Genomic DNA, 27,637 nt, shown 5'->3' with positions numbered 1-27,637 from the left:
CCTGGGGCACCATCCTCAAAAGTGTGGACCTGGGGCCTGCAAGGCTCCTCACGCTCAACCAGGGTGTGACAGCAAGGAGGGGACCAGGCCCCACACAAGGCACACCCCTGGCCTTGGCCTGATGTTCCCCCACAAGACCCCCAGGCCCCTAGGTCAGGGCACCTGTCCAGCAGTCCCCGGCCTCAGTGATGAGCACAAGGGGCCCTCAGCTCACAGCACTCTGCTGCCCCAGGTCAGCTCCCGCACCCAGGCCAGGCTCGGCCAGGTTTGGGGCCACACTGTGGGCCAGGGAGGCATCTCAAAGCATCAGACTCCTCCTCACAAAGGCACCTGGGCAAAGCACAGCCAGGGAGGCTTCTGGGCTCTGTCCCCCTGCCCACAAGGCCCAGGGCCCATGCTTTGACTCGACCTTCCTCAGTGAGCGTTCTCACATCCTGAGCATCTCACCTTATCCTGACTGCCTCGTCCTGCCCCACCTGGGCCTTCCTGCCTGGCCTCCTCCTCCCCCTCGCCCTCTCCCTGACAGGAACCAGGAGGACTGGGCTAGAACATGCATGAGGAGCCTCTCCTGCTCCCCTGACAGCCTCACAGCTGGGCACTCGGGCCTCTGTGGGCCCACACCTGGTTCCTCTCCTCTTAGCACTCTGCTACCACTTGTCCCGCAACACCCGAAGTGCCTCTTGGGCCCTGGGCCTTGGCTTAAGTCCTTCCTTTTGCCTGAAATATCCCTGTTATGTGCTGACTTGTGTCCCCCAAGATTCACATGTTGAAGCCCTGGGCCCGGGGACCTCAGAAGGTAACTGTATTTGGAAATAGGGTCTTTAAAGAGGTGATTGAGGTAAAATGAGGTCATTAGAGTGGCCCTCATCCAGTATGACTGGTGTCTCCACAACAAGTGATTAGGACATAGACGCAAAGGGAACACCATGTGAGAACACAGGGAGGAGATGGCCATATACACGCCAAGGACAGAGGACTCAGAAGGAATCAGCCCTGCCGACACCCTGACCTCAGACCTCCAGCCTCCAGGATGGGGAGGAAACACACACGTGTGCTTTAAACCGCCCGGTTTATGGTGCTTTGTCACGGTGGCCCGAGCACACTAGCACAGCCCCTCTCCCACTCGGCCACCTGCATCTCCCCTGCACCATTCACCTCTGGTGACAAGCTCACAAGGCACCTCCCAAATGCTCCTGTGGCCCACTCTGCTTGCCACTCACTCCTGTGTGTCCAGAGCCCTTATGGGTACCTGTCCCACACTATGTGGTGACAGAAGCCCAGGACAGCTGAACACAGGACCATCCCCTCGGTACCTGTGGGCCTCCGGACCAAGATCTCAGCCCAGCCCTGGGTCAGCAAGGGCACATAGGCTGCCAGGTTCGTCTTCTCCTTCTGCGCTGGGAGCTGGGTGCCAGCTGAGGCCTTCTCAGGCTTGCTGGCTGGTGTGGTCTGTGGGCCCGGGGAAGTGAGGCCACCTGGGAAGTGGGAGGCTGAAGCATCCAGGGCACCAACGCGAAGGCCATGGCCCCCTGAGAAGGAGAGTAGGAGGGCTGGTGACCACCACCTGCCTAGTGCAAAGCCACCAACATAGACCCCCAGCTGCTCAACCCAGGGCCCAGGTGGCCAAGAAGCCCCAGGCCAAGGCCCAGAGGCAGCTCAGCCCTCCCTGGGCAAGACCCTCTTATGGTGTCGGCCTCGGTTGACCCAGGGCAGCAGGAAGGAGCCCCAGCATCTGCCCCACAGTTGGACCACAGCTCATTCCAGCTGCAGCAGAGAAAAGCTCCAGGGGTGAGCTGGGCTGAAGGCCAGACCTGCTGAGGGCTCGCAGGAAACACTGGCCCTGAGAACAGACCCTCAGAAGCAAGAGGGCCCCATGCCACAGCTGTGCAGAAGGTACACCCCCACCCGCTGTGATGAGGGCTCAGAAAAACAGCACCCCAGTTACTCAGGAACCAGGCCAGGTCTAAATGCATCCGCTTCATCCCTTGGCTCCCAGCGGCCTTCCTGAGCACAGGGACCCACAGAGGCACCCGTGAGGGAGGGGGCAGGGCAGAGGCTCACCAGACATGGAGCGGACCCGGTCCCGGGCCCCGCGGCACACCTGCTGCCCAGCCTGGGACTCCAGCTTGGCTGGCGCCTCCTTTGTCTGTCTCACGTGCACACTGGGGTCGGAGCTAAGGACAAAAGGGTCCATGTGGAGTGTGACTGAGGTGTCCCATGAGCTCCAGGCCAGCATGGCACCTTCCTACGCAGGCCTGGGCTCAGGAAAGCCACTGTGGAGTCCAGGCAGGCAGGGGACGGAAACTGCAGTCACCTTAACTCTGGGCAGCCCTGCAGCTCTCCTGAGTCCAGGCCCAGCAGTGACCGGGTACCAGTCCCCACACTCGTTGTCACGGTGACAAGCTTGTTCCCAACCAGCCAGGTTTTGGTCCTGCCGCCAGCCAGGAGGAACTCTCCCACGGGGGACCTGAAAGCACAGGAGTGTCACCCAACACTGCCTGGTGAGGGCTCTGGACGGACATCTCCACTTTCAAAGGCCCTGACCACGGCATGCGGTGGGCCCATGGCCCGGGTGCAGCAGGAGCCTCAGGGTGCAGAGCCGCAGGCCCAGGGCCGGCCTGCAGGAAGGAGCCCTGCACGCTGCGCCTGCTGCCACCGCTGTGACCAAGTGCAGTCACAGAAAAAGACAAGCTGGGCCCTGTGCCTCCTGCCCTGCCCTGGCGCAGTCCCGGAGACTGGCGCACCTCTTGGGGACCGCTGTGAAGTTGGAGAACACATATCTGGCCATCATGTCCAGACACGTTTCTGTGAGCTCCAAGTGGAGATTTTTCAAGTTGTCATCAGCCTGGGCCATTGAGTTCTCATCTGCAGACCCCAAGCTGGCACTCGTGAGGGATGTCTGGATCCTGCTGGAGGAAGGGAACATGGCGAGGTCAGGGCACTGGGTGGGGCCAAGTCATCTACCACCGAGGGCCAAAGCTCGAGGCATGCATGTGCTGAGAGGGCTGCCCCCAGAAAGACCGCGCCAGGGCGTGTGGCCAGTTGAGCCACAGCTTGGCAAACCAAGTAGACACATCATCCCAGAGAGAGGAGGGGCAGGGGCTCAGGGAGAGACCCAAGCCTGCTTGTCGGAGCAGAGGCTCAGGGGACGAGAGAGAGATGGGATGTCCCCTCACCAAAGCACAGAAAAGTTAGGGGCTGACTTCATGGCAGAACAGTTTAGTCATGCAGAGACAAAGACCATGGGACACACGGACAAAGATTGCATTCTGCCCGCAGGGCCACCTCCCGTCAGGGACAGGGAGGGTTTGTGCGCGGTTCTTCAACCTCACACTCGGGCCCCCCGGCCTCCACACGCACCCCAGTGACCGGGAGGAGGGACTTATGCAGGTTTAATTCTGACACAAATTTAATAGCCCCTTTGCCATCTTTTGCTCATGATAAAGAATGTGCTGGAAAAGAACCGAGAGGGGAGCCTCACTGACCATTCCACTCCCCCAGCCAAATGCCACTCAGCAGAGGCCAGCCCAAGGCTGGCACCCAAGCCAGGCATCGGCGAAGAGGTGGGTCTCCAAGCTGTAGCAAACCGTGGCCTGAAGGGGCTTCCAGAGGGGGGAGACAGGTACCCCCCCGTTCGGTGCAGCCTGACCTGGTCAGCATGAAGCAGTGCCCCCGAGAGCCCACACCTGCACCTGGACACAGCAGGGAGAAGTGACCGAGGCCGTACGCCTCAGCGTCCAGGCTTCCCCGGCCTGGCTCCTCACAGGCTGCCCCCGTCCCATTGCCTTACACAAAGCCCCCATTCCCTTTCAGCTCCAACAGAAAGCAGACCTTTTCTAGAAGATAGCTCAAGAAGAAAGTCCACTCGAGAAGATACGTAAAGCCAAACCCTAGAGAGTGTTCCCACCTGACCTGCGTGGGCACTGAGTTAATGTGCCAAGGCCCTGGCCTCCGGGGACAGGTCTGTGGGTGGTTACCACTGAATGCCAGACTTCCTCACAGCAGTCACCCTGGTTTGGGCACCCAGGCTGGCCTCTGAGGACACCATGCAGCCAGCCCGGGCTCGTACGAGGCTTGGGGACAGAATGCAACCTTTCCACCTCTCACCACCAGGCTCCCCTGAACCGAGGGCTGGGCTCAGCCGGACAGGCCCCCGTGGCCCGAGGGCTGCCACTCAGCTCCGGCCAGGGAGGGCACGGGCAGGTGACGAGGTCATGCAAGCAGCCCCATGCACCGCCACCCAGGTGCTCCCGCCTGGCAGCGCCAGTTCATGGGACAAGCTCCAGGGTCTGAGCACCCCCCCCAACAAAGCCCACTACCTGCGGACCACATGTTCAGACACACTGATGCTGCGGCACCGGAAGGCATCGGCTGCAGAGCTCTCCTTGAATTCTTTCACAGGTGGAGAGTTATTCAAGCCTTGTTTGGGGGGTCTGGCTATCCTCAAACTACCAGGTGAGGAAGGAAGGCCCAAGCCCCAGAGAGCCCGCTCCCGGGAGGGGAGAACAAGCCATTGGAGGGATGAGGAGGAAAGGTCACAGGCCACAGGGTCAGGATGGAGAGCCCGCGGGTGAGATGAACAAAAACCATGCCAGAGGCCAGTTAGCAGGGGAAGAAACAGAAAACAAAAACGCATGAAAATACAGCTTGTAAACATGACCAAGAAAAAGTAAGGTTTGACACGTGATACCAAAACAAAGACCATTAGTGCAAATTAAATGTGTGTGGATCGCGCCGCACGGCAGATTCCAGGCTGTGTTGACCAGGCATCCCACCCGCCCTGCAGAAGGCCACCACCAGCTCAGGGACCAGGAGGTGCTGAGACCCTGAAGGTCACTGCTCAAAGAGGCCAATTCTCAGCTCGAGGCCCCTGGCCCCTAGCCACCAGGGGCTGGAGAGAACAGCTTCTGACTTTAGGTCACACCGACCTGGTCATTCTGGAAAATGCCGTATTCCCACCTAGGGAAGAGCCAAAAAAGCTTGGGTGGGAAGGGAGGGGACAGGAGAGGGGGCAGCCGTTCAAATGAAATGCAAACAAGAACACAAGGCCTCGCACTGCGCTTTTTCAGATGTGGCAAAAGCAGCTGTGATGGTAAAGGAGCGTGTCCCCTGATCAGGATGGGCTGGGGTGAGCTCTGGAGGAAGGGGCAACCCTGGACCGAGGCCGGGCTAACCAGAGGCCAAGGGCCACGTGGGGAGGGCATCTGCAGGCCCTGGGGCTCCTCCTAATCCAGGCCAGGTGTTCAGATTCCGAGGAGTCACAGATGCCCTGACACCAACCCTGGGCTCATTCAGAGGAGTCAGACCCAGATCCAGACGCCCCACAGCTAGCACTCTGATGCCCAACTCAGTGCATCTGCACTCGCCGCCAGGCAGGCCAGGACCAGCCATGACCTAGCACGCAGGCTACGTGACACTAAATGCCACAACAGCCAGCTCAGTGAGGAGCAGCACTGGGCTCTCCAGCCGAGTGTGGGGCATCAGCAGCTTTCACAGGCTGTCTCACAACTCCAAGGCACCTTAGTGCCCAGCGACCAGCACAGGGACACACCCTTAGCCACAGCCATTTCCACTCAGTAGCCTGGGGGCAGCCGGTCAGCCCCAGGCCCTGTATGCACCATGCTGGTCACAGGTCAGAGCTCACAGGCCTGCCCCCAACTCCAACTCCGACATGAGGCACGCCCACAGCAGGTCCCGCACCTCTTCGGCCTCTCGTTGAGACTGGTGCTCCGTGCTCTGAAGCTGTCCTTCTCAGGGGTGTCATCAAAAGACAGGAGGACATTGGAGCGCAGGCCCTGGTGGAGTAGAGCATAACTGAGCTGTATGCCAAGGGGAACTAGCCCTCGAGGCACCCGCATGCTTCCTCGCTCTGCATCTGTCAGCCCCACCCTGGCACACAGAGCCTGGGACGCGCTGCAGGCCCAGGACGAAGGCAGCAGCTCCTGCCATACACGCCACAGCAAGTCGTGTCTCAGTGGGCCAGGCTCAGGAGAGGCCCTGGGCTCTGCGAGCACAGCACCAACGACACGCCACCTCCCTCCCCGGCCCCTCATCCTGCTCCCCACCGACAGCCAATGGCAAAGCAGGTCCCAGCCCTCACACGGATGCAGCCCCCACCGGCTTACCTTAGTGATGTAAGGAACAAAATCTTTCCGGAAGGGCAGGCGGCACCTAATGAACCACATGGCTATGACATGATGGGCCAGGCACACAATGTACTGGTTGAACCTGTGATGAGAAGGGAAGCTGGAGCTCCACCCTGGCACATGAGGGAAACGTGCCAAGAGCTGGATGTGCAGATCAAAGTTCTAGAACAGGCCACAGGTTGATTCTAGGGCACAGAGGCCTCAGGCAGGCCTGGGCCATGACCCGGGGGGCAGGACCTCCCGAGGGAGACACAGGCAGCACTTACTTAGAGGGGTTGGTATACGGCAGGGAGATGGCGAACACGCTCGCGTACTGCTCTGCGGCGAAGTTCCTGTAGAGGTGAGGCAGCCTGGCCAGAGCTGCGACACAAGGAGACAGCCGGTAAGGGAGCCCAGGCTAGCCTGACAGACGGGCCCGTGGCCGCGGCAGGGGCTGGTGTCACTAGGGTCCTATTCTGCGTTTCTGAAAGCCAGTGCAGCCACCCTGACCCAAGAGGGCTGTAAAGGAGTGAAGGTCGCAGCCCACCCAAACGCGACCTTCCCCTGACCCTTGGCCTCAGTTCTCTCTCTCGAGGGCTGGCAAACTATGGTCCCCAAGCTAAATCTGGCCAGTGGTTTGCATCTGTATGACCTATGAGCTATGAATGGTTTCTACATTTTCAAAAAAACATATGCAGCAGTATGTGGCCCTTTACAGAAGGGCTGGCCCTGCTCTCCACCTGCTGTCCCCACACCTGAGGGTCTACTGAGGGCCAGACACACACTAGGGTACTGGGAATGAAGCAGCAAGTAAGGCATCCTGCGCCCCTGGAAGTCACAATCTAAGGAGTGAGTGAGCAAAACCCGCCAAGTTGTGGTGTGTGCGTTGAGGGAATAAACAGGGAGCTCTGAGAGCCAGGCTGAGTGCAGGGACTGACATCAGGTTACGGGAGGCTTCTGTGCCATTTAAACTGACAGTGAGAAGAAAGAAGCCAGCCACTCGAAGGCCAGGAAGGGAAGCATTCATGGTACATGGGCAGGAGGTACAAAGGCCCTGAGGCAGCAGAGGGTAGCACGTCCAGGTGCCCCAGGGAGGACAGTGTGCCTACATGTGGCCAAAGAGAGGTACCAAGATGAGGTCAGAGAAGCCAACATGAGTTATTTTGGGCAAGGCACAGCCTCAAATTCAAGGGTCCACCCCCCCCCCCCCATACACACACATGTGCATATAAATACACACACGTTGAGCCACAGATACTCACTCGACAGGAACTCAAGGAGTGGAATGGCCATGCTGGCTGTGGCCGAGATGTGCGTGAGTTTCACGACCAAGACAGGCAACGCTTTGATGATGATATCTGGCATCTCCACGCTGCAGATGGCCAGGGCCACCACACACTGGCTGGCGCAGCGGTAGATGAGGCCTTGCTCCAGGCAGTACACCATCTCCCGCTGTGGGACAGCCCGAGGCCTCAGGCTCGGCCCCCCATGCCCCTGCCACCGCCCACAGCCAGCCTTCTGGCGAGCCAGGGCCTCATCTCCCCTCAATCCAGTATAGGATGTTATACAGAGGAGGAGGCCAAGGCTTAGGAAGGTTAAGTGTCTTGTCCCAGGTCCGAGTGCCTAAGCAGCAGTGTCACTGGCAGCTGACCCCCTTGAGCCACCTGGATGGCAGGGCTGCTGCAGTCAGGCGCTTCCTGACACCTCCCCACCGGCCAGCACTGGCAGGACCCTGGTTCCCCAGCCCACCCCTGTGCTTCTGGGACCCCTAACTGCTTGGCCTTATTACAAGGGGAGACTCTGCCTGACACAGCAATGCCACCAGGCCCACAGCAACCCTGGGCAGCGTCCTCTGTGAAGACAGTGTGGCTATGCCCAGCAGGAGGCAGGTGCCACTCAGGTCCTGGCCTCAGGGCAAACTGCCTGGTCACCCAAGGCCGCATTGGATGATTCCGATTTCCTGCAGCCGGCCTCACCCCTTAGAAACACTTCGGGCCTCCAAGATTCTCGGGGAAACTTTAGCCCAGCAGGGCCAGCTGCCCCTTTGGGTCACGGCCAAGCCACCCAGGAGGAGCTGGAGCTCAGCCTTTCCCAGGAGTCGGGGTGGGAAGCAGGGCAGGAGGTCAGGGGATAGGACGTGGAGTGTGAGCTCCTGACAGTGCTGTGATCCGAAGCGCACAGCCAGGGCTGAGATAGGCCCGAGCCTGAGTCTAGGCCCCTCTGCTTGTTGGCCGTGACCTTGAACAGGCTATCTGACCTAAGACTTCAGTACCCTCATCAAAGAAGGCAGGATGACAGAGAGGCGCCCAGAATGTAAAGGAGATAGTAAAAGTGACGCCCAGCAGAGGCCTTGCAGCCAGCAGTGTGGAACAAAGGAGACAGTGCTGCTTTCTGCATCTGATGACAGATGTGGAAGGAGATGGAAGTTGGGGGGACCTCAGCCCAGCTGCCCTGCTTCTCAAAACAGGCCCACTCCGCTGAGCGGCTTGGCCACCTGTCCTAAAGCTGTAGCAAGGACAATCTAGGTAATGCTTCTCAGAAAGAAAAAATGCTGTGTGTGTGGAAGTGGGGGACACTCAAGCACTGCATTAAGCCCACACCCCCTGTGACTCAGGAGTGCCAGTGCATTCAGATGTCTGCGCTTGCAGGTGGGGCCCGCCAGCAGGCGTCCAGCAGCCACATGGAGGAGCAAAGCGGGCTCCCATTGCCCTGGCCTAGCAGCCACCCAGGGTGTGAGGAAAATGTCGGGCCCATGTGGCTGAAGCAGACATCCTGGGGACCAGGCTTCAAACTCCAGGTACCACAAAGCTCAACTGTCCTCTCCCGTCTGGTACCTGTCTGGTTTTATCCAGGTAGTTGTGGTAAGAGATTAGCGCCGTCAGCACGGGAACCACAGCCAAATGCAGGTCGGTTCTAGAGAACCCTTCTGGGGTGCCTCGGAGCCGCTCGAGGGTCTTGGGACCTGAAAGCTAATGACCAAGGCCCAGATATGAGGCCCTGCCCAGTGGCTAGGTCAACTGCTGGGTGGCCAGAGTGTGCTGGGATGGTCCTGTGTCTTGGGCCCAGCGGAAGGAGGGGTCAAGAGCCCGTGGGGCCTTCCTACTTCCTTTTCTAGTCAAGAGTCTGCCCTTTCAGAGAAGTGGGGTGGGTGCCCACCCTGATACGCTAGGGAGAGACAGGAGAAGGGACGCACACATCACAGGAGCCCCAGTGAAGAAGAGAAGGGAGAGGAGACAACACGCTCAGTACCATAAGTTTGAGCCCTTCACTGGGGCATCTGGTTTTCTGCCCCATAAGCTGGGGATGGAAGGACAGGGGTCCCAGAGGCATGCTCTGCCCTCCTGACAGGGTGGCATCTGAAGGAAATGGCCTCTTGTGTTTTACCAGTTTGCCTCCCAGGGCCTTGCAATCCTTGGGACAAGGAGGAACTATGCTGCAGCCTCACCCCTAACACCAGACCCCCCAGACCCCCATGAACACTACAGGAAGGGGTGTCACAGGCCCAAAGCAGAAGGTGTTACCATAGAGCAGAGGGCGGAGGACAGCTGGTCAACACTGCATGGAGAGTTGAAAATGAGGACCTTATAGCGCAGTGACTCAGGGAGCTTGCTGAGCACAAGCTTCAGCACCTTCCAGTCGGTCTCCTGCAGAAAGAGGAGTCGGTCAGGGGGAAGCCAGGGCTGTCTGGAGCCTGGAGAGGGAAGTTGGAGTTTCAGAGTCTGAAGCTCTGTTTCAAGCTGGACGGCTAGGGGGCCTCCGGACGCACGAGCCTTGGCCCTCTGTCCATGCAACCTGCAGAAGATGCTGCTCAGAGAAAGTCACTACTGGACGACAGCAGCTGCCCTCCAAAAGCCCAGCTGAGTGGGAGGCCCAGCGTGGAACCAACACCACCTTGCTCCTCTTAGCTGGACCTGGAACTTCCTCATACCTGGCTCCATCCTCCCCATTCACCCAAACGTGACCCGGGGACTGCCCGCCTAGGGCACTGTACTCAAGGGACGCCAACAGATGCCTGCCCAGAACACAATAAAGATGCAGCAGGAAAAAGCTATCATACTAGCTCAAACGGAAAAACAGCAAGTGTTCCTCAACAATCCGCAAACCCAGATACCTGCCTTAAGACCAAAGTGGACCCAGGGTCACAGCAATGAGGACGACATAGTTCGGGCCCCCACCAAACTTCCCTGGTAAGTCCTCCCAACCCCCATCAGGAGCGACCACTGCCCGTAAGCTACACCAATGGTCACGAGTCCCGAAAGCCTTTCCCCAGATGCCACCTGTGACACGGAGGCCTTGAGATACTCAAGGAAATCTCCAACAATCCCCTTTAGTGCCAACGCTTGGCGCCCCCAGGGAACCTGGTCCTGCCTCTCCATCCAGCCCTGATTCTGTGCCCATGGCCCTTGGGAGCGCCCCTGGCCCCTTCCAGGCTGCTCAGCCCTGCCTTGTGGCACGCTGCAGACCAGTTCTCTCGCTGGTCCCCGTCAAGGACCAGGCCTAAACTCTCCTGCCTCGACATCTCGGCCCAGCTATGTCTCCTGCCAGCAGGACGGCACCTACCCTACTTGCTGCCTGCTTACTCCCGCCACTGGATACTCCCCCATCAAAGACTAACCTAACATGCTCCTCCAGGCGCCCCCAATTAGATGCGACTACCCCCTTTTCAGTCCCACACAGCCCGTCTATGTCTCCTGAGGCAGGCCGTGTTCTGTGATTCCAGTTATTTGTCTGTACATCTTAACCTTGTACCAAAACCACCTCCCGGAGGCAGGAATGTCTCCTCGGCTCCAAGCCCAGCTCCACGTGATGCGGTGCACACAGCAGGTGCTCAACACATGGTGACAGAACTGCCAGGAACCTGGGGGCAGACAACCTGAAACAAGCAGCAAATCTCCCCAGGTCACTGATACAGGGGAAGGAACTGTGCCCTCTGGGCAGCACCCATCGCTGCTCAGTCTGACCTAATGCAGCTCGAGGGCCCAGCTGTCTCACCTGCTTCAAGCACTGCAGCAGGACACGGAAGAGGAGAGAGTAGGGCAGAGAGCCGGGCCGTGTGGCGGGGCCTGGAGACGCTGGGCCGGGCGGCCCGGTGGGAGGTGACAAGGGACCACTGGCCTTCTTCTCAGAGCCTCTCTCCGGCTCCCTGTGGAAGCCAGTCAAGTGGGAGAAGCACTGAGCCTGAAGCCCCCACCCCACAGGGTCAGAACAGACCCGGGGTTACCACCAGGATCCCTCTGGGACTGTCCCTCAGACACACTACCCCCTGAGGTGGAGAGCAGCTGGTTCGACCCACCCGCCCCATAAACCTAACCCCCCAGAACCGGGGGAAACAGGGCTGACAGCGGTGGTAGGGAAGGATGCCGTCCCACACGTACATGTAGTCACAGAGGCAATAGGGGCTGAACCTCACAACCCCGTCCTTGTTGGGCAGACCGAGGCGGTGCAACGAGTCGGCCCGCAGCAGCAGCAGGAAATCGAAGGCCTGCAGAGAGAAGGCACAATCCACAGAGCAGGAACATGCCTGGCCTCCCACTCACACCCACGCGTCTCTCAGAAAAGGCTGCTGCCACCAACGGCAAACATGCCCCAGCTTCACTACACCGACAACAGCACTGGGTGGAGAGCTGTGAGCATTCACGGCCTGCTCCAGCAGAGCCCACAGAGGCCATGACATCCCACAGCAGCTGAACAATGCAGTGGCCTCTCCTACCAGGGGCAGCTGGGCCTGCTTCCAGGATGGAGGGGACAGATACCTTGCACACTAGCTGGGCAGCAACACATGGCTCCCAGTGCCAGAAAGCAGAGCTCAATGAATGATAGGTCACTTAACTGGGCTCCCCAAATGACAGAGGGCTGCCCCATTGGGCAGATGCTCTGGAAGGGATCAGGGCTTCCGCCCCAGTGACCTCTGCTCAGCCCGGTGACAGCATCCATAGCGGACTCAAAGCAGTTTGTTCTGCCCAGCCCCACCCAGCCCACCCTACCCAGCGCTGCCTACAATCCTCTGCTGCAGGTTGCTGACAGACTCAGCAGCGCCAGGAATAAGGGGGCTACGAACCACCCTTTAACTCGGTATAATATCCTTTCTCTGCCCCCATCCCAAGCCACCATGTGACTCAAACTGCCATGCTGGTGAGGCACACGGACTGCAGGCAAAAAGAAGGGCGGCAGATCCTGGGGAGGCTACAGCCAGAGCTGGTACAAAGAAGGAAAACAGTGTGTTAAAGACCTCTCTTGAGCCATCTGTCACCTCTCCAGTCTGTAGTCACAGCATCCGCCAAGACTAAAGCAGCTGCTAGGACCCTTAGGGAATCTACCCATGGCCAGCCCTGAGGTGCAGCCAGGTTCCGCCACAGCCACTGACCACCGGCCTGGCCCCATCATACCTGTAGCCGGATGCTGCTGGCAATGGGCAGGGTGTAGCTGTGCTTGTAGTGGAGCTGGATGTGGCTGACGAGCGTCTCGTACACACGCATTGCGTGGCTGGCAGGCAAGGTGTACAGCTTGGTCTGCAGAGAGTATGCTGGTCACTGTGAGGGCAGGAGGCCGCAATGCGCCTGCTGGAGGCTGGCACCCCGGTGCCCAGAGGAGAGGAAGTAGGACAGCATCTACCATTCTTTAAAACACACAAACCCTTCAAGCCACCAATTCCATTCTAGGGCTTCCTCCCATGGGTATGCCCCCATGCATGCACCTTTGGTAATGGCAAAAAATCAGAATCCACCACATGTTCATGACATCAATAAAGAATCAATTAAGATGGGGAAAATCCGGGGCTGGCCTCCTGGCCGAGTGGTTGAGTTCACGTGCTCTGCTTCAGCAGCCCAGGGTTTCGTCGGTTCGGATCATGGGCGGGGACATGGCACCACTCATCAAGCCATGCTGAGGTGGCATCCCACATGCCACAACTAGAAGGACCCACAACTAAAAATACACAACTATGTACCGGGGGGGTTTAGGGAGAAAAAGGAAAAATAAAATCTTAAAAAAGAAAAAAAAAGATGGGGAAAATCTGTCCAAGGGCTCACAGTGCAGCAATGTATGAAACGTGTGCTCAAAGAGTGCGCCACAAGGCCAAGCAGAGTGAACCAGGGGCAGAGCAAAGCACGAGACGCTCTCTGAGGGATTTTTAAAGGGAGACATTCCCCCAGTTGCTGGGGATCATCCCCACTGCGAGCCCCTCCCCTCCTACCTTGGCAAGGCCAAGGGCACCTCCCCGAAAGGGGAGCCCAGGTGTGAGAGCCCTCTGTGCCACCAGCAATCTCGGGGTATGGGAGGGGGCTGCTGGGCAGGACAGGACCAGCGAGGGGCAGGAGGGAACCCTTTGTGGAACCCTGAGCCTTGGAGGAGCAGTGGGTGCTTAAAAAAACATATCACTGGGGGCCAGCCCGGTGGTACAGCGAGTAAGTTCACATGTTCCGCTTTGGCGGCCCAGGGTTCACTGGTTCGGATCCCAGGTGAGGACATGGCATCGCTTGGCATGCCATGCTGTGGTAGGCGTCCCACATATAAAGTAGAGGAAGATGGGCATGGATGTTAGCTCAGGGCCAGTCTTCCTCAGCAAAAAGAGGAGGATTGGCAGCAGTTAGCTCAGGGCTAATCTTCCTCAAAAAAAATAAAACAACACACAAACGTATCACTGTTATTCTTTTTAAAGAAAGATGATTAATAAAGCTATCTCTCCTTGTTTCAGAAAACATAACATAAAAGCATATCCCTTCCTTGCACAAAAGAAGAGGGAGACGAGAGAGAGCTCAACACAATGCTTGACAGCACACAGGCCATTTGGGGAAGGATCCCTGAGGACTCTGCTGCCCATTTTGGCAGGAAGGAGGGAGGGAATCTAACTTTTTGCTATCTTTATGCTGCCTATGTGTTTTAATGGGATGCATATGTTACTTTTTAACTATAGAAAAAGAGAAATGAAAACAACCTGGCCAAGGACTTTGCCTCAATTAGGAAACAGCTCTGTTCTGTGGCCCCTGGCCCTTGGGTCTCCCGGGCTGGATTTCCAAGTGAGGACAAGGGACCACCTTCTTCCTTCTCTGTAGTAGGGTTCTGGATTCGTCCAGGCCACAGGGCCCCCGAGCAGCCCAGCAAGCTGCCTTACAAGTCAGAGCAGTAAAGAGCACAGGGCTCCTGTGGACGGGACACTAAGGAGGTGCTGTCCAGCTTTTATCAAACACACTTTTAACTTCTACACCAGAAAATAAAAATCCATCCCATACAAAAGTTACAGTAAACTGTTCTATCATCTGACATCTTATAAACCAGAAGTTTTTAAGTCAACTGATTCAAACATTACATTTGACACAATACTCACACTGGCAAATTAAAGTGAGTGACACCATGGTGCTCTGGAAATTGGTGATGGAGGCACAGTGGCCAGCAGAAGGGCCTGATGGCACCCTGCTAGGCAGAGGCTGCCCAGGATTGTAAAGGGATGAGGCTACAGCAGTGCACCCTCAGGAGCTGGGCCGTGCCTGGGAGTACGTGAGGAGAGCCACCACCCAGGAGAGCAAGCACAAGGCTGCCAAATGACGGGATGGAGAACATGCAAGTCCTCTGATGAACGGCATCTAACAGCATCCAGAATACAAAAAGAACTCTTATAATTCAATAAAAAGACAAACGACCCAATTTAAAAATGGGTAAAGGATCTGAACAGGCATTTCTCTCCAAAGAAGACATACAGATGGCCAACAGGCACACGAGAGGATGTTCAACATCATTGGTCTCTAGAGAAATGCACATCAGAGCCACCACGAGACACCATTCCACACTCACTAGGACGGCTGTAATCAAAAAACCAGAAAGTAACGAGTGTTGGTGAGGATGTGGAGAAACTGGAACCCTCATCCACCACCGCTGGGAATATAAAATGGAGCAGACCCTGTGGAAAATAGTCTGGTAGTTCCTCAAATAAGTAAGCACAGAATTACCATATGACCCAGCATTTTGACTCCTAGGTATATACCCAAGAGAAATGAAAACATACGTCCACATGGAAACTTGTACAAGAATACTGACTGCAGTATGATTCACAAAAGCCAAAAGGTAGAAACCTAAACGTCCACTAACTGATGAATAGATAAGTAAAATACAGTCATGCGTCACTTAACAATGGGGATATGTTCCCAGAAATGCATTGTTAGGTGATTTCATCATTGTGTGAACATCACAGAGTACACCTACACAAACCCAGATGGCATAGCCTACTATGGACCTGGGCTAAATGGCACCGATCTTATGGGACCCACCATCATATACGTGGTCCGTCATTGATTGAAACATTGTTATGCAGCACATGACTGCATCGTCTATCTGTACAATGGAATATTACTCAGCCATAAAAAGGAACAAAGTACTGACACACACTACAATGTACACAAACTTTGAAGACACTGTGCTCAGTGAAAGATGCCAGACACAAAAGGTCACACACTGTATGATTCCATTTCTATGAAAAGTCCAGAATATGCAAATCCACAAAGACAAAAATCAGATTACAGGGCCGACCCTGTGGCACAGCGGTTAAGTCTGTGTGTTGTGCTGCAGCGGCCCGGTGTTTGCCGGTTCAGATCCTGGGTGCGGACCTACACACCACTTACCAAGCCATGCTGTGGCAGGCGTCCCACATATAAAGTAGAGGAAGATGAGTACAGATGTTAGCTCAGAGCTAATTTTCCTCAAATAAATAAGTAAATAAAATTTTTTTAAAAAGCAGATTAGTGGTTGCCAGGGACTGAAGGTAATGACAGGAGAATGGGGAGTGACTGCTAGTAGGTATGGGCTTTCTTTCGGGGTGATGAAGATGTTCTAAAATTGTGGTGATGACTGTCTAACTCTGTGAACATACCAAAAACCACAGAATCATACACTTTAAATGGACAAGTTGTATGGGACGTAAAGCGCATCTCAATAAGACTGTTAAAAAAAGGCCAAGAAACTATAGAGCCAGAATGCATGCAGCCCTTCCCTCCTCGGGTGTTATGCTAACAACTATGGGCATGGTCCCAGCACTGACTCGGAAGCGTCTCCATGCAGATTAGCTCTTGCCAGCCTTGTCCACCCCTCCCTGAGGGCTCTCACCCGGTCCCTCCTGTGACAAGGAGTCAGGATCATACCAGGCTGCCATCTGCAACCCCCAGGGAGTACCTGAATCTCCCAGGAGATGTGTCGCTAAAGAGCAGCACTCCAACACAACGCAGCTGGTCACCCACCCTCCCAGAAGAGCACAGGCCCACCTGAAGGATGACCAGGAGCCCCAGGACCGCGGTCTTCACATCTTCCAAGGAGGCTGAGTATGCCTCCAGGTCTCTTTCCTCCAGCTCGGGGGGCGGGGAGAGGGAGCGGGCAATCACCTTTAGAGAGAAGATCTCTATTTAAATCCCCCGCTCCAGGCTCCCTGCAGCAGCAACCATCAGATCCGGTACTTTCTCCTTCATTTCTCAAAAGGAAAGATGCACTTTACACACCTGAGGGACCATTCAGAAATTGCGATGTATTTCAAAATTAAAAGAAAAAGATGTTGGCTGTGCAAGAGGACAACAGACCCAAGCCCCACCCCCAGCCCAGTTCCTGTGGAGCAACATCACAGCCATTTCCCAGGACCCTGGGGCAGCAGGACACTGCTGAGCAGAAAACAAGCCCAGCTGAGCTCCTGACACCATCCATCACTGCTGGGAGGGAAGCCCTGCTTCTGAGAGACCAAGCCAGTCACTAGGGAGAGAACAGGGACACAGGGTCCAGAGGACGTTGCTGCCTGCAGAGCTTTGCCACAAACAGGGGTCCCTCTGGTAGGCCAAGTACCCGAAGCCCTGGCCTGGAGCGGCTCTCACTTTCTCGATGATGTCCAACAGGCTGTTGAAGTGGTGGGTATGGCAGCCTTCGGCCAGGTCCACCAGCAGCTGGGTGGCCAGCTTTCGGACCTGGTGGTCTTTATCCTCAGGGATGTGGGAGAGCTGTGAGATGACCACTGAGTTGATCAGCTCCTCCTGCACCAAGCACAAGTGGAGTGAGGTGAGCCATCTGCAACAGAGGCCGAAAAGCAGCTAACGCGTCATTCAAGACTCAGAAAAACCAGCAGCATGGATGCGTCAGTGCCTGAGGGGCCCAGGGCCTCTTCCAGGGAGCTCAGCACAGCCCTTCAGTTCAGGACGGTGGTGACAGCTGCACGACAGCCTGGCACAGGCCCAGGTCCAATGGCTCAGACATGATGCAATCAGTGAACGTCCCCACTTGCTCTTTGTCATCCAATGTCACAATTAAGAAAGATCCTATGTGGAGGACCCTCTGTGTGCACGCACTGGGGGTAGGAAGACCTTGCCCTGACATCACGGCATCCACTGTAATGCAGAGGTGCAAGGAGAGCTTTAGCAGAGGCAGATACAAAGTGCCACAGGAATAGAGAGCAGAAGAAGACTGACTCTGACCTGAGAGGCCCGAGAACCCAGAGAGGCTTCCAGGAAGAGGTGGCCCTTAGCTGGACTTGGAAAGAGGGTGGAATTCCAAGGGACAGAGATACAGGGAACGGGAAGCCTGAGAGAGTAAGAGGGGGCAGGCAGGTCCTAGGAACACCGGGAATCCCAGCGAGGCCACCATGAGGAGGCACGCTGGGAAGTAAGGGAAGACGTGCAGAGCCTGAGGCGCCTCTCTTGGAGGAAGGGCACGGCAGGCAGGCAGGCACACCCTAATGCATCTGGAGGAAGGACGGGCTCCAGACACAAACACAGTGAAGGACGGGTTCTGGGGAAGAGATCGGCAATAGGGCGACAGGCAGGGCCTGGCACCACACAGCAGCTGATTGGGCCGGGGCTAGGGGTGAATGTGACTATAAAAACAAAAAAGTCCCCAAGCAAGACGGTTTGGAATTCTTCTGTGTTCTGGTGACAGCAGCCTCAGCTCCCTGAGAGTGGAAACTGTCCCTCCTGGCTGCTGGGCTACATCTCCAGGCCCAGCTCAGGCCTAATGGGCGCACCGTGGGATAAACAGATGAATGAGGAAGGAAGGCGTAAACAGACAAATCCTGCTGAGAAAGCCTGCCACAAGCAGCGCGTGCGGACCCCAAGTCCCAGGCAGGCCCCAGGAGGCTCGCAGCGTCCAGCGAGGGCCACGCTGTGCTTCTTGGGAGAGCACTGCACTGCACCCTTCATGGACCACCCTCACACCCGCCGAGCCCAGGGCTCCCGTCAGCCCAGGACACACACCTCGTAGAACTGCCTGTTGATGAGCAACACGAAGGACAGGACATCCAGCACCTTGATGCGCACAGCACTGCGAGATTCGTTCCTGTGGGCAGAGGCACATCTGCTAGGCCCAGCAGGAGCACCAGCTACCAGCCTCCCACTCCGCCAGGCCCCGGCTGGCCCGGCAGCCCAAGCTCCAAGGGCTCCCCAGAGGACCGAGCCCCCAGGCCCACCACAGGACACCAAAGCCCCCAACCTTGGTGGCAGGCAAGACTGACTCTGGATTCTCCCTGCGTGGGGCCCAGCTCATCAACATCCAGACCAAGAACTGAGCAAAGGGGCAGAGAGCTGGGCCCTGAGAGATGGCGTTTTTCTAGACAACCACTCCACAGCAAGAAGTAAGCGCAGAGGCCTCAGAGGACTCTGTCCTACTGGAAAACAAACCTTTTCCTGCCCAGTAAGAACCGTTACTTTCAAGAATCAGAAAGCCCTGACTCTGGGTGTCCTAGACTGGGCCCAGAGCACAGACGCAGGGTCAGAGCCTGGGGGCCAGGCAGGCCTCCAGAGGCTCCCCACCTGAAGAATCTCTCCATCAGTAACTGTAGGTTGTGAATCCAGCCGTCCTTTGCAGGATGGATTGACTGAGCCCTGTAGGTTATTAAGTTTAAGAGGGAGGACTCCTGTCAAAAGAAGAAAGACCTGGCGTTAGTTAATGAGCCACTCTGCCCATATAAAGGTTTTCTTAACAACATGGCCGCATGCTGCTGGCCCAGGAGAAGAATTTGCTCAGGGAGACCAGCCACTTTGGGGCCCAGGTGGGAAGCCCGCAGGACAAAGGCTCTGCTGGCAGTGGTGAAAATTCATTTTAAAATCCACGTAAAAGCCTTAGCATCAAGCTGAGAGTTTCTGGCACAAGGACTGCCTGCTGCCTGGGGAGCAGACATGCCGAACAATAAGTCTCTGTGGAGCCGGCCGGCACCCTCCTCCGCACAGGTGGGAGGAAAGCGATGGTTAGGCTAGCGCTGTGCTCTCTGACAGACTTGCACGCGTTCGGCTTGATGACGCCCTGGCAGACTCCCCCGCTGGAGCAAAAACCCGGGAAAGCAGAAGCCTGCTCAGCCCTTTATCGCAAATTCACAGAAAACTTGGTTTCAGACCTAACAGCCAGGGCTCCCAGAGTCGAGCCATGCTGCATCTCCCCCAGCAGCCTGACCTAACCAGCCTTCTGCCCAAGCACCAAGGTCCCCCAAGGTTGGGGGAAGAGGGGAGAGGTGGTCTTACAGGCCTCTGGTCTGCACATCTCTCAACAAGCTCAAAGTATCTCTCCTGGGAGCCGTGGAACTCATTCTGATCACACAGTTCTTCCACCGTGGTCAGCAGGTCATGGACGATGGTCCTGAGTTTCGGGCTGTCCAGGCTCTGCAACACGGAAGTGCAGTTACGCAGGAGTCACTTTAGCATCCCTCAAGGAGTCGGCATCAAAGTCCTCATCTCAGATGAGCTACATTCAGACAGTCACTCACCTCAGGCCCTCTTGCTGCACAGGGGGCATGCCCCCACCACACTGGTACATGTGGGGCAGCCAGGTTGTTCCTGCTCATTTGGGGAATGGTAGCCGCAAGGAGTCCTGGCTGTACCCCCACAGCAGGCCTCAAAGGGAACAACTACAAGTGCTTTCATGACTCCTCCAGGCTCAAGCATCTTCTGGAGGCCCAGGGGTACGGCCTCCTAGTCCGCCACTCCAGAACAAAGCACTGCCCGGCCAGCTGGTCAGTGACAGAGGTCTGGCAGCATCCAGGCCCTGAGGGTCTATTCCCGGCTGAGTCCCACTTCTTCCTCTTGCTGGCCTGGCCACCTAGGCATCACCTACCCCAGTCCCCTAGGAGGCCCAACCCTGAGCCCATGCTAGACGAGGCCTCATCTCCTCTGTGGCCCCAGCATCAGCATGTCCTCCTTACTGCTGTGGTCAACGCTGTCCTCCAGTTACACCAAACTGGTGGCCAGCATTCTAGACACTTTGGGAACTGTCTTCAGCTTCTATTTACAGGCCATGGATGGGACCTGGAGTGTTATTCTGTCAATCCTGATCAACACCAGCCACACACCCTTGCTCACCCGCTACGTATTCCTGTTTGGGGGCCAAAATGATGGAACAGCTTTGGAAAAACTGGCCATCTTCAGTAGATGGTGAGGTTGACACCACTGAGAACCATCAGAGAACACAGCCCCAGAAGATTCGGAGGGAGGGTCCCAGATGCACAGGGAGCCATCTTCCAGGTAAGACAAACCTGCCGCCCCCATAGGTCTAAGGCCCCCAAGGAAGGGCTGCCTAGTTCATGCTCTTGGTCCTCCCTGTGCCCACAGCCTTCTCGCCCACCTCACCTGGAGCTGCTGAAGCAGGCGTTCAATAATGTTCAGCAGGATGTCCCACGTCACAGCCTGAAGCTCCCTCCTGTACTTCTTGATGAGTCTTGTTATGGAGAGGACAATCTCATAGGACACCACCTCATTCGGACAGGTCATGGCCTGGAACACGAGGCCCAGGGAGCAGGCTGTAGCCAGCTGCTTCTCACTCACGCTTGGGAAGCCCCCTGCCCTTGGAACCGGCATAAGATGCCTGAGAGGGCCACTCTGCGCACGCACGTCTCATGGGCCACAGAAGTATCTTAGAGCCAAGAAGTGTGCTTTCTACACTGGCTCCAGAGGGCCTGACTTAGCCGGACAGTTAACTTCGAATTCTGAGGCCCTAACTTCTGGCCTAGCAGAACCTGAGAGTTACGCTGATGCAAGCCATGCGCAAAGACCACACCCTGCGCAGCCCCGTGAGGTGGGGCACGGCAGAAAGACGAGCCACTCAGGAGACTCTGTGTAACCCTGGATGCAACACAGCTTGTCTGAGCTGCTCTCCTCATGGTAGGATAAGGATGGCATGACGTTCCAGCTGATGGCTGCCGTGACGACTCAGTGAGAATATACACAGCAAGTGCTCTGAACACCACTGGGCACCACGGAAACAGAAGCTGTCTCACTGGCCTCATTCTAGAGGAGAGTGAGAATACCACTTGACAAAATGAAGCCATCAACAGCAGGAGTGTCACTACCCCTGGGGGAATCTCAACAGTTCTAATGCTAATTTTCAGGAGACGCAATTCGCAAGATATAATGTTGGCTTGAGGATAAAACCATCAAACGGCCCAAATCTCATCCCCAATTACAAAGCAAGTGATTGGAAGTGCCACCTCAGCTGCTACAGCAGACGCCCTGTCTAAGGGGCCTGTTTTGGCTGGGCAGCAGGAGGCCTGACCGAGGGGACCTCTCCTGCTCTCCCCAGCTCACTGTGGCACAGAAACCAAGCTACCTCATAGAACGATGGCAGCACGGACGTCGGGGAGTTCTTGAGAGTATAGAGCCGGTGGGCTCCCCATAGAGCCATGCCAACAAAGAACACAGCTCCTCTCAGCAGCGGGGCGTCCTCCATGTAGGCTCTGAAAGTGTTCCACAGAAAGACAGAATGTGAGCAGAGCCTGGACCCAGCATCTGCCTGCTGGGGGAACCAAGGGTGGGCCTAGGGGTGGGCCCAGGCTCCTGGCAGCCTCCCCGGGGTCCCTGCACTTATGGGGCAGAAGCAAAGCTAGGGAAGGAGCACTGATAAGAGAACACAGAGGCCAGCAGCAAACACTTGATTCATTCATGCATTTGCTCAACAGTCGTCACTGCTGACCATGGAGCTATGCTAGATGCCAGGGCTCAGAGATGAAAGAGAGAAGGCCTCAGCCTCACGAAGCTTACAGTCTACGGGACACAGACATAAACCAAAGGGACACGTAAGTAAACGCCAAGCTTCCATCTCAAATTACAGCTAAGAAGAAAAGCCACAGGCTATGAAAGCAACACGTGCTCAGGACAGTCAAGGAACCAATGACCATGCTAAGACGTCAAGAAATACTCAGAGAAACTCGACCAAGGCGGAAGGGCCTTCTGGCACAAGGAAAGAGATGCAAAAGCCGTGGGCAGGTGGGAGAACGGCAAGATGGAAGGACAAGAGGCCCCTGGAGTGAGCACAGCCGGACCACCCAGGCCTTGCCATAGTGGGGAGTTTGGTTTTTATCCTGAGAGCACTGGGAGACACTGTGGCTTCAAGCGAAGGGTGACACGGTGAGATCTGTTTTGGACAAAGGGCTGCTGAGTGGAGGAATGGATTTCAGGAGGCCAAGAGTGGGTGTAGGAGATGAGCGAGGAGGTGAGAGCTGAGGAGGTGGGGGTGGAGGCCCCAGGAGTGGACAGATTTGAGCCACGTCTCAGGGACAGAAACAACAGGACTTGTGATGGTGTGCTGTGGGAGGTGAGGGCAAGGGCCTTGTAACAGGGTTATATGGTGAGGCAGCCATGCTGGAGGAAATCCCAGTGTGGGAGGAAGGTGACAAGCTCCGTTTGTACCGTTCTGATTTTACTGATAGAAGCAGGATAGGAGGAGCGATCAGGAGCACAAGATGCTTTACTGCCGGCTTCTGGAGCAGCCCCCGAAAGGAACAGGAAACCTCTCGGTTAGCCAAGGCTAAGCAAGAGCCCACAAAGCGAGCCTCCTCGGGAAGGCCCTGCGGCCACTGATCAAGCCACTTCACCATCACCCGTCCGCCCCAGGCCCTGCCCACACTCGCCTGTTCTCCATGAGGCGGCACATGTTGTAGATGGCACTGTGGCCCAGGTGGGTGCCCAGGAGGTTCCGCATCAGCTGGGAAACAAAATGCACCATCATTAAGGATTGGTAGATACAAGCACCAGGGCCCCAGACTGTATGCCCGTGCTGGCCTTGCACAGCCACTGCTCCAAAGCCTTCCATGTCCAGCCAGCTCTCCACTCTCTCCTCCCAAACACAGAGGCAGCAGAGTTCTCAAAAGGCTGCCAAAACCCTGACCTCAGCTCAACCGCCTGGGAAAACGCCACTGGATTCCCCTCAACAGACCATTGTCTGCCACCCCAAGAATCAGATGGCCATTCATTGAAGACAAGATGGCCCTTGTCCTGTCCATGTGCTGCCCTATAACTTCATCCAGGGAGGAACTCTCCAGGGCAACAGTTCAGACCCCACCTTCCAGCAAGGCTCACAGAGCTCCTTGACATTGATGGTGCGGCAGAGGGTGACGATGAAGAGGGGGAGGCTCTCGGCCGGCAGGCAGTTGTAGCAGACCACGGCATCCAGCACCTGCAGAGAGACCTGTGGGGTGGGGAGAGGGGTCACCCTGGCCCTACCCTGACTCCAGCCCACAGGGAGGTGACTCCCAAGCTTCTTTCCCACCCTCCTTCGGTCAGTGACTATCACCCCTCCCCACCGCCAAAGCAGGCCTCCTGGAAACCACAGAGCACATCCAAGCAGCACTTCTACATCCCAGTCACTGTGGGCTGTCCCACGCCAAAGTAGGACCCCACAGTGGAGGTCATCCTACCGGCCTTATTTACAAGAGAGAGTCCTGAGACTCAGCAGCTCACCCAGGGCTACACAGCCAGAGAGGGGCAGCAGAGGACTTGACCCCAGAGCCTGAGGTCTCAACTACAATGCCACCCAGCCTGCCTGGAAGGAGGACGAAAGGAATTATCCCTGGAGAGGGACAGCTACTGACCTCTATGTCCACAGAGGACACGGTCTGGACGCATAGCAGGCAGATCATGCTGTCGGAGGAAGCACAACGTCACCTGGAAGACACTTCCCAGAGGCTGAGTGGCTCCATCCTACTTTCTAGTGACTCTACAAAGTCAGTTAAACACATGGCTCATCCTCCTTTAGGGCACCCGCACCCACAAACAGGCAGAGCCTGCTCTGTGCCACCACTGCTCAGCACTGGACGCATACACCAACAAGACCAGGCCCTGCCCTCACAGAGTTCACAAGGTGTTTGAAAAGAAACAAAAATAATAATAAATAAAACATCAGGTTGGGGCCGGCCTGGTGGCGCAGTGGTTAAGCTGACACGTTCCACTTCTCGGCGGCCTGGGGTTCACCAGTTCCAATCCCGGGTGCAGACATGGCACCGCTTGGCAAAAAGCCATGCTGTGGTAGGCATCCCATGTATAGACTAGAGGAAGATGGGCATGGATGTTAGCTCAGGGCCAGTCTTCTTCAGCAAAAAGAGGAGGATTGGCAGTAGTTAGCTCAGGGCTAATCTTCCTCAAAAAAATAAAAAATCAGGTAATATTACATATCTGTTAAAAGTAAAATACAGGGGCCGGCCCCATGGCCGAGTGGTTAGGTTCGCGCACTCTGTTTCAGCAGCCCAGGGTTTCGCCAGTTCGAATCCTGGGCGCGGACATGGCACCGCTCATCAAGCCATGCTGAGGCGGCATCCCACATGCCACAACTAGAAGGACCCACAACTAAAAATACACAACTATGTACCGGGGGACTTTGGGAGAAAAAGGAAAAATAAAATCTTTAAAAATAAATAAATAAATAAAATGCAGGTCAAGCCTCAAAATGTCAACTTAAGTGGAAGGTGGCTATGGCCACTTCCAACTTCTCCATTTATTGATGATTTCAACAGCTTTATTCACCCTGCAGAGCTAAAGTGAAAGCCCAAGACACTGAGAATATATGATCAGAGTAACATTACTGGAATTCTTTTCTTACTGGACCATCGATGCGATGTATTCATCGAGGTAACAGCTGTTGAATTTGACCAAGTTCACAAGCACCAGCAGGAATTCTGAGGACAGGCCGATGTCCATCCACTGCAGGACAAACTCAGCTAGGGGAGAAGAGGACGAGAGCCTGTGCTTCCTACTCATCTCCTTCCCAAGGAACGAGCCCAGGCCCCATTCACTGCTGGAACATATCATCCGTCCCCAAGCAACAGCAGGCTAGCCGTGCACGGGGCCCATGGGGGCTCAGCTGGAGCCTGAGCAGGTCAGCACGTCATCGACTCTGGAATTCACCAACCCCCATGATACAATAAGGGCGTCTGGGCTGAAAGGCAGTAGCGGTGTTTGTGCCTCTGAAGCCCACAGCCCTGACCCCTGCCCCATGCTTGGGTGCAAGCATCATCGGGGTGTGCCTAGGAGGCAGAGTGCTGGCCCCCAATCCCCACAGAGACTCTCTCAAAGGAGAGACAAGCAATGCTTGGCTGCTGGCCAAATAAACATAGACAAGAAACCTGACCACAGGCCCATCATCACCCGTCCTAGAGGCACATCGACAGCTGAGGCCCATTTCCGGGCAAGAGAACTGCAAGACCTGAGTCAGATTTACTTCTTCCTCCTTCCTCTGCTCCCCAGAGCAGTGATAAGACATCTCAAGACTCACAGAAACCTCACACCATCAGGACAACAGGGAGGAAGGCCAGCAAAGGAGAGCCAACAGGTGAGGCCTGGGGCATAGAGAGGGTGAGGAGGAAGATGCAGCAAGGTGGCCCTGGCCTCAGAAACCTCAGGGCACTCTGGATAAGATGCGGCAGCACGCTCTCCCTATGACAGATCTCAGACCACCTCCTACACACCTAAAATGCACACCAAGGCCCCACTCCCCAGGGGTTCTGAGCCAGCAGGTCTGAGGTGAAGCCCAGAACTCTGCATTTTTAACATCTCCCCAGGAGATGGACGTTGCTGATCCAGGTTGAGCACAGGTAAGCAGAGCTGTGTGGCGCAGCGCCCTCTGTAGGCCATCCCAGTGAACTGCAGCACTCCCTCAGGGCCCAAGCAGCCTTCCAACATCCCAGATTAAATCTGATCACCCAGGACAGAGAAACCTCACACCCAATGTGGCACCCACCCAGTTCTTCTTCCAAGTAGGTGATGTGTTTCCCATTGTCCGTGAGGGCCTTGAAAACTTCCAGTCTTTCGTGGAGGTCTTCATTAGAGGGGTAATCCTTGATGACTTTAAAGAAGAGGGCCCTGAGAATGCCCAAGCGGTCCCCCTGAGGACAAAACCACAGGGTCAACAGTCCTTCCAGGATCCCCTGGCCACCTAGGTTTCTGAAGCAGCTGTAAGAAGTCCAATAAGTGCAGTGGGCTCCAAGACTCCCGACCCTGGGCCCTTTCTCCTTCCCACAGGAACAGGCCATGAGGGATGAATTGAGAACACCAGAGCAGCTCAGGGTAGGGAACCAGATGCACTGCTCATCAACTGACCGCTGTGTGTGGAGCACCTCCCGCGTGTCCAGCTCTGGGCACAGTGGTGGGCCCACAGCAGAGGACAATGCAGTCCCAGCCCTCCAGGGGTTCACATCCCAGGATAGACACATTTGCACCCACATAATGATGACGACAGTCTAACCCCGCTGAGAGTGGAGGGGTCCTCTCCAAGCAGCTGGGGTGTGAAGGAGTAGAGGAAATGGGCAAAGTGGGGACGGGACCTTCCAGGCAAGAATGGCAAGAGGTGGCCTGGGTGTGCCAGGAAGAGCAGAGACTCCAGTGTGGCTGGAGTACGGTGAGCAAGTGGCAATGGCCCAGGGCAAGGGGGACAGGGTCAGCGGCATCAAGATAACAACAGTCACTCATGCCAAATGCCACTCTCATCATTTTGCACGAATTGCCTCATTTACTCCCTAAAATATCCCAGAGGAGCAAGGAACAATGAGCATCCCCATTTTACAGGACAGGAGGCTCAGGGGACTCCCGTGACTTGCCCAGGGTCACATGGATAAGAGAGGTAATGACGGGATGCCCACTCTGGCAGTCTAGCTGCAGAGCCCCTGGCAACCAGCAGACCATGTGCCCGGTGCCCTCACTAAAGGCAAGAGTCCAAGCATGGCACAGTGGGAGCAGTCAGTGGAGGGCCTGACATCATCCCACACACCCGTCCCAGCTCCACCTGGGCACAGACCTGACACCCCTTACCTGCCCCTGCACGATGGCCTTCAGCAGAGCCAGCACTGCGTGCCGGGCTTCAGGTGGCCGCTCAGGCTGCAGCAGGTCTGCGACGGCCTTCCAGAGTGCTTCCACTGCGTGCTGCCAGCAGCAAAGATGAGACAGCAATCAGGGTGTGCTGGCCCCCTTAACTCAAGGGACAGTTCCATGAGCAAAGGACAGAGTAGAACAACAGGGTCTTCTGACTTAGGACTCATTCCTCTAAAGCCCACATCTCATGTACCTGTCACAGTGACCATGGGTTTCACAAGGGGAATAGCTCCAAGCTCCTTCAAACCCCACAGGTCCCTTCAACCCTCACCAGGCCACAGGCTATGGAGAGGGAGGAGAGCAGGCAGGCCAGTGGAGCCGTCCTGGCTGTCCCCAGAGATCGGCAGGGAGTCCCCCTTAGAGCTTGCTCAGACTCTCGAGGGGAAAGTCACTGGAAGAGTCTTAGAACCAGAAGTGCCACAGCAGGCCCTAGGCTGC

The 27,637-nt window shown here is 56.3% G+C and overlaps 1 protein-coding gene across 10 annotated transcripts in view; it reads right to left on the bottom strand.

Moving 5' to 3' along the window:
• The window catches only part of TSC2 (TSC complex subunit 2), a 38,933-nt gene that overhangs the window by 7,788 nt on the left and 3,508 nt on the right, over positions 1–27,637 (bottom strand). For 4 of the 10 annotated variants that reach the window (XM_046668357.1, XM_046668362.1, XM_046668366.1 and 1 more), the window contains exons 4-30: positions 27,140–27,250; positions 26,073–26,217; positions 24,936–25,053; positions 23,932–23,980; positions 23,403–23,528; positions 22,972–23,045; positions 21,672–21,798; positions 20,696–20,839; positions 19,595–19,732; positions 18,890–18,993; positions 18,335–18,416; positions 16,967–17,122; positions 16,373–16,489; positions 12,512–12,634; positions 11,501–11,607; positions 11,118–11,268; positions 9,647–9,769; positions 8,960–9,094; positions 7,388–7,577; positions 6,413–6,506; positions 6,126–6,228; positions 5,701–5,795; positions 4,320–4,448; positions 2,745–2,909; positions 2,315–2,467; positions 2,062–2,174; positions 1,314–1,529 (exon numbers count right to left, since the gene is read on the bottom strand). In XM_046668357.1, coding sequence (XP_046524313.1) covers positions 1,314–1,529; positions 2,062–2,174; positions 2,315–2,467; positions 2,745–2,909; positions 4,320–4,448; positions 5,701–5,795; positions 6,126–6,228; positions 6,413–6,506; positions 7,388–7,577; positions 8,960–9,094; positions 9,647–9,769; positions 11,118–11,268; positions 11,501–11,607; positions 12,512–12,634; positions 16,373–16,489; positions 16,967–17,122; positions 18,335–18,416; positions 18,890–18,993; positions 19,595–19,732; positions 20,696–20,839; positions 21,672–21,798; positions 22,972–23,045; positions 23,403–23,528; positions 23,932–23,980; positions 24,936–25,053; positions 26,073–26,217; positions 27,140–27,250 — 3,388 coding nt within the window. Of the gene's footprint in view, positions 1–1,313; positions 1,530–2,061; positions 2,175–2,314; positions 2,468–2,744; positions 2,910–4,319; positions 4,449–5,700; positions 5,796–6,125; positions 6,229–6,412; positions 6,507–7,387; positions 7,578–8,959; positions 9,095–9,646; positions 9,770–11,117; positions 11,269–11,500; positions 11,608–12,511; positions 12,635–16,372; positions 16,490–16,966; positions 17,123–18,334; positions 18,417–18,889; positions 18,994–19,594; positions 19,733–20,695; positions 20,840–21,671; positions 21,799–22,971; positions 23,046–23,402; positions 23,529–23,931; positions 23,981–24,935; positions 25,054–26,072; positions 26,218–27,139; positions 27,251–27,637 lie in introns of those variants that run through there. The other 6 variants (XM_046668360.1, XM_046668363.1, XM_046668361.1 and 3 more) reach the window with 4 other exon arrangements.

This window comes from Equus quagga, chromosome 7 (genome assembly GCF_021613505.1).
Source record: "Equus quagga isolate Etosha38 chromosome 7, UCLA_HA_Equagga_1.0, whole genome shotgun sequence".
Lineage (NCBI taxonomy): Eukaryota > Metazoa > Chordata > Mammalia > Perissodactyla > Equidae > Equus > Equus quagga.
Note: the sequence above shows the minus strand (reverse complement) of the source record. Positions and strands in the feature narration are given on the sequence as shown.